At 41.8% G+C, this 5,688-nt stretch overlaps 1 protein-coding gene across 1 annotated transcript in view; it reads right to left on the bottom strand.

Moving 5' to 3' along the window:
• Positions 1 to 5,688, bottom strand: part of LOC108681709 (MFS-type transporter SLC18B1) — an 8,028-nt gene that overhangs the window by 1,697 nt on the left and 643 nt on the right. The window contains exons 2-5 of the mRNA XM_047880620.1: positions 4,966 to 5,113; positions 4,189 to 4,386; positions 2,652 to 2,842; positions 1,675 to 1,770 (exon numbers count right to left, since the gene is read on the bottom strand). Of these exons, the coding sequence (XP_047736576.1) occupies positions 1,675 to 1,770; positions 2,652 to 2,842; positions 4,189 to 4,386; positions 4,966 to 5,113 (633 nt within the window). The remainder of the gene's footprint in view (positions 1 to 1,674; positions 1,771 to 2,651; positions 2,843 to 4,188; positions 4,387 to 4,965; positions 5,114 to 5,688) is intronic.

Raw genomic sequence — 5,688 nt, 5'->3', positions numbered from 1 at the left:
AAGCATTGTTTACTGTTTCATGATGTTCTATCTCATGATGCACAACCTGAAAACTATGTTCTGTTTCATTGAATCCGGTTAAACTCATAAATGATCTTGATACTGTCAATTATTAGCAGTTTTGCCCCATTTATAACGTGTGTTTGTTTTTTCTGAGACTGATTTTCTAGCTTACTGCAATATCAAAGTGATTGTGCGAATTAATCCAATTGTCCATGATTATTGAATCAATTACTATTTAAAATTCACTTGTGTAACGTAACCAGGCAGTTTTGTACTGTATAACCCTGAGCGGAATTTTTCCTTGACAAATATCTCCTGTTGCCGCCTATATGGAAATTTCTGAATATTCCTAAGCGTCTTAAATTGCTCAATCGTTACCGACTAACGTTTCTAGGAGTTACTATTAAAAGTAATTTCAAGTTCTGCCTTCTTATGGTACTCTGTTTTGCAGAGCACGTCATGTGAAGATGGACTGAAAAGAAGTACAGTAAGATTTCAAAATTCTGTATTTCATTCTCCGCAAACCATCTGCGTCCTCTGGCGATGAGGACGCGACACGGAGACTGCAAACAGTTTCACCAACTGCGAGAGCAGTTCACCGCTTGTACATACCTAACCTTCCTGACAAACTTCAGGGATTATGACCAACCACAGTGAAAGGAGGATCGCAAATTGCGAACAACAGAACTACGGTCAGAGTTCGAACTCGGCCGGATGGATCCCATCTCGTTCTGGACCGAGGCGGTTGAATGTCTTACCGATGACATTCACCTGCTGTCCGCCAAGTCACGAAAAGTACAAGAATCAGCGACAGGCCACATGAGGCCTACTCTTCAGCGCCGACATCGCTATGTTATGTGTAATGGAGCTGAGGAGAGAAGTCAAATTTGCCCCAGAGAGCTTCAAGAGACAGTATCGTGACAGCAAGCAACAGCATCGCACATCAGCTGGCCAAGTGAGGGCAGATGCGTGGTAGTGGCGTTACCTTGCATGAGAACGCAACTTCCGAGACCCTGGCAGCCAGGACCGACCGGCGTGGCGACTGCCGGGGGCGGTCGGCGACGAGCACGGCAGCGTGGACAAGCGTGGCTTTCGACGCTGATGTCTAAAACTTTACCATGAGTGACGTTAACTGTGACTGTAGTACATCGGCCCTTAGTTGAGCCAGTTGATTAACGATACTTCATTTTTGATGAAGGTAGTGGTGCAGATGACTACGCTCAGGAAGGCGTGTAGTCGCCTCTTGAAGGTCTTAACGGGAATTCCCCCTTCTCCCGTTGTTTCAATCGGCAAGGCGTTAAACAGCCACAGTCCTGCCTCGGAAAGGTAACCTTTCCGAAGCACCCAAACTCTCCTCTTGCCACTGTGATGCCACTAGCCTGAAGATCTCATTTCCAAAGTTAGAGTCCAGTCAAGTTAATTTTTTGCATGTCTATAGTTTGACGAACTCTCCTTTCATCTCTCCAAAGAGTCATATGACAAAGTCATATGACCAGGTACCTCATCCCGCTGATCCTGGACCTGAAGGTTGCCTAGACGCCCGCCACCTGCTGCCCGTCACTCACCCCGCCATCTTCCTGGCGTGCACGACACCCGCCTCCTGCTGCCCGCCACTCACCCCGCCATCTTCATGGCGTGCACGACGCCCGCCACCTGCTGCCCGCCACTCACCCCGCCATCTTCATGGCGTGCACGACGCCCGCCACCTGCTGCCCGCCAACACCAAAGCCGTTGATGACGAGCGCCGCTACGACGAGCGCATGGGTCCTGCCGCGCGATGAAATGTATTCATAAAGTTATTTGGATATATAAATAAATAAATATTAAATAAACTCAGTAGAAATAATATTTCTACGCCCAGGTTTTATTTCTCGGATGAAACGTACAAAAATCCCCATGTTTTTTTACTGGCGATTATCGTATCCAAATACAAAATAACGGAGGAAATTGGAACATCGGCCATCGTTCATAATTTTTAAACAGCTGAGATTAGTAGAAAATATTTCACTTATATACACGTATACACAGGCGATTAATGACCAGAGAATTCGTTGATTTAAATTATCAGAGTCGAACAATTCTTCAAATGACGTTGGTATATCGGAAGGCATGTTTCATGAAATAGTTTTAGATTATTAACGACGTTTCGAATGCAACAAACCTTCAGTTCCATGTTACAAGAAACAATAAATATTTAATTTTTTTTAAATAAGTACATAATATACGTAAGTAGGGTGAAGCAGTAAAATTTTGCATCAGAAAAATCACTCTGAATCAATCTCAAAGTTCAGACAACTCAGGTAGTTATGAGATAAATGGTAGAGTTCAATCCGTAGAGATTGAACTGTCAGCTATCGTCGGTCGGTTGATGTTTGGCCACTGCATGATGATGCTGGTGGGTTCCTCCAGCACTGCATGATGATGCTGGTGGGTTCCTCCAGCAATGCCATCTAATACTAATAATACATATAAATATATTACAATATTTTAATTTAATATATTTAGCTGAGATTAGTAGAGTAATAGAACACCAGTCCAAGCAGCTTAGACTAGCAGAAAACAATTAATGTATGTATATTTATGTTAAATATTTTATTCAAATATAGTTAGGATATCAGAAGAAAGCTGAATAAATATTTTGCGCTGACCGCTGCAGAGGGAGGCCAGGCAGCGGCCCCAGGAGGGTAAAGGACAGGGCGGCCAAGCTGGAGCTGACGAGTATGATGGCCCGCAGGTGGCCCAGATGGTCACACAGAAGCCCCCACATGGGCGACGCTATGCTGTTGGCGCCATCTTTGAGGCCAAACAGGAAGCCAACGTGTAGGTGTGAGATGTTGAACTGCAAATAAATCATTTTAATAATATTTTTTGTGGTTTTACTACCTTTAAATTTAATTAAATGCATCGATTTTTTATTTCTTCAAATCTTTTAAAACATATATCAAAATTGCTACTGCTAAAATTCAATCTCAAAGAAGTTTGCTCAAGAGAGAAAACTGAAATAACTTAGAAATTTATATTTGAAGCGGGACAAAAATATATTTGTATTGAAAATAATGTTTTCTTTTATTGTGTACTCACTGAAACAATGAAATGGGCTAAAATTGTTGCCGGCTAAATAGTGAGAAAAAACGGAGATGTTTAAAAAAACGGCAGTATTCGATGGGAAACTGCAACATTAGATCGAGCAATTTCAAAACTATTCTTAGAATAGAAGTGTCGGCACTGAAGAAATAGGCCCATGGCCTGTTGCCGGTTCTTGAATTTTTCGTGACGATTCTTGTCCCTCTTGTGTTGAAAGCATCCAGATACGAACTAATCCGGATTATAATTTTGATCGTGTTGGACAATTAATGAAACACCAAATATGCGGAGTCTATAGAGAAATTTAAATAACAATCTAGACTAGTTTATGCTCGACATAAAAAAAGGTGTCATTGTGCCCAAGGAAAAAAAGACGCAAAGGATAAGGAACAAGCATTAAGCATAGACCCAAAATTATAGAATAAAGAACTTAAAACATTAACCGTCTGCTCTTGCATTAGACAGTAACATTAAATATGGCCAATAAAAAGTAACAGTAAAAAGTAACAATATGTAGATTTGTGTGAGCTTCGAGAATATGATTAGTGCGAGTATTGGAAAGGATTCTTCCATATCCCATAAGCTATCGCCAACACACGAAATTAATCTATGTAATAGAACTTGTTGACAAAGTGATGTAATGACCCATTTTTACCATAAAAAATGACGTAATATTTATCGCCATAATATAATATATATATCAGTTTCAGCGTTTATTAGGCCGTAGGCTTGTCGCCGATTCATATAATCGCACAATATTCAATTCATTTAATAACCCAGATTCCCATAAAACTGATATAATGACCCACATCACTATAAAACCGATAAAAAGAAAAAATGAAGCTGATAATATTAAACTGATACTGGGCAGAGTGGTCCAGTGGTTACAGTCCAGAGTACCAGAGTTGGAGCAGAAAGTTGCGTGTTCGAGACTGCATCAAGCTGGGAATGTTCAGCGATGTTAAGAAGCGGAGACAGGCCTAATGGCCTAATCAACGCGGAAACCACTATTATTATTATCGTTATTATAATTATTATTATTATTATTATTTTAATTATCATCATTATTATTATAAAGTATAAGACAGAAGTTGCACTGACCTTCCTGAGGACGACGGCCTCGAGGGTGATGGACAGGAAGCCGTTGCTCATCGTCGAGAAGACGAAGGTGACGAAGCTGATCCACATCCCAGGGATGCGCACCACGTCCAGCAACGTCACCTCCCTCGCGGGGGTGTCCTGCCTCGACCCCTGCTCCCCTACGGAGGGGAAAAGGGGATTAATGACGGAAAGGGGACCCTATTGGTGGGAAAGAGGGAGTGCATAGTTAAAGGAAGGGGAGCTTGAAGCCCCCCAGCTCGTACAGCGCGCCCCCCACCACGGGGCCTAGCATCTGGGCCACGTTCATCGCCGTTCTCGTCAGCGCCTGCCGCCCAAACACATTTATTTCTTGCATTTTATTATATAAATTATTTTCGTTAGTATTATAGGTAATATTTAAAATATTCAGTATGTTAGGTCAATTATATTATGCATTTAATCGACTTGTTAATTGATATAGATCAGAATAACGTGCAAATCTAGAGTTGTAAAGATTTTTTGTAAAATGGTAAAGACCAACCAGTCACGAAAAGTGCGAATGGGATTAGCTAAAAAATGCTACTATAACCTTGACTATTTAACAATTTGTATTTTAATATATTGCATTTCACATTTGTTACTGTACCGCCACCGTACTGTTACTACACTATAATGCTGTAATGCTATAATGCTGTAATGCTACTGCACTGCACATGTGTGTACGGTTTTTACCAAAAAGTGCACACTAGCACCGCAACGAGGTTAATTAATAATAAATTAAATAAAGCCATGACTGACGAAGAGCTTGGCAATGTTGTCCGGGAACTCGCTGACGATGAAGGCGAAGGTGGAGGTGATGACGAAGGCATTACAACAAGCCTGTACAGCGCGGATCAGCATTGCCTCGACTACGAACTCCCAACCTGGAGGGAACCACTCCAGGAACCTGGGGAGGGTGGGGAATGGGGTGAGTGGTGAGGAGTGGGGTGCGTGGTGGAGAGTGGTTGGGAGTGTGGGTGTGAAAGGAAGGAAGAGGGAGCAGTAGAGGAGTGGAGTGAAGGAGTATATGGGAGAGGAGGGTTCGAAGAGAATACGTCTGACTGGTGGAAGGGGTAAGTTAGCTAATGGCAAGTATGAAGGGGTTTATAGAAGTGGGTATTGTAGGTGTGGTGTAAGATAATGTGTATAGGGGGGATTGGGAAGAGCAGGCGGATTGGGAAAGAGGTTGCAAAAATAGAAAAGAATAGAATAAAACGTAAGATTAAAGGTAATGAGAAAGAACTCATTGTGATGGACCCGCCAATTATTAAAAAACTTTGGATTTTCTACCAATTATAATCAACGAATTACTTCCTATTACCACAATTACCCAGTTACTTTACTTTCATGCTGATAGTCACCTCCACTGCCAAGTAATATATCAAGTTACTCCCAGTTACTGGTGCCTGATATTACTTACAAGCTACTGCAAGTGTCTCTTATACACATCTAACAATCTATACTAGGTAGTTTTTGCTCGAC

This window comes from Hyalella azteca, unplaced genomic scaffold (assembly GCF_000764305.2).
Source record: "Hyalella azteca isolate HAZT.00-mixed unplaced genomic scaffold, Hazt_2.0.2 contig5737, whole genome shotgun sequence".
In the NCBI taxonomy this organism is placed as follows: Eukaryota; Metazoa; Arthropoda; class Malacostraca; order Amphipoda; family Hyalellidae; genus Hyalella; species Hyalella azteca.
The sequence above is the reverse complement of the archived record's forward strand: the minus strand, read 5'-3'. Positions and strand labels throughout refer to the sequence as shown.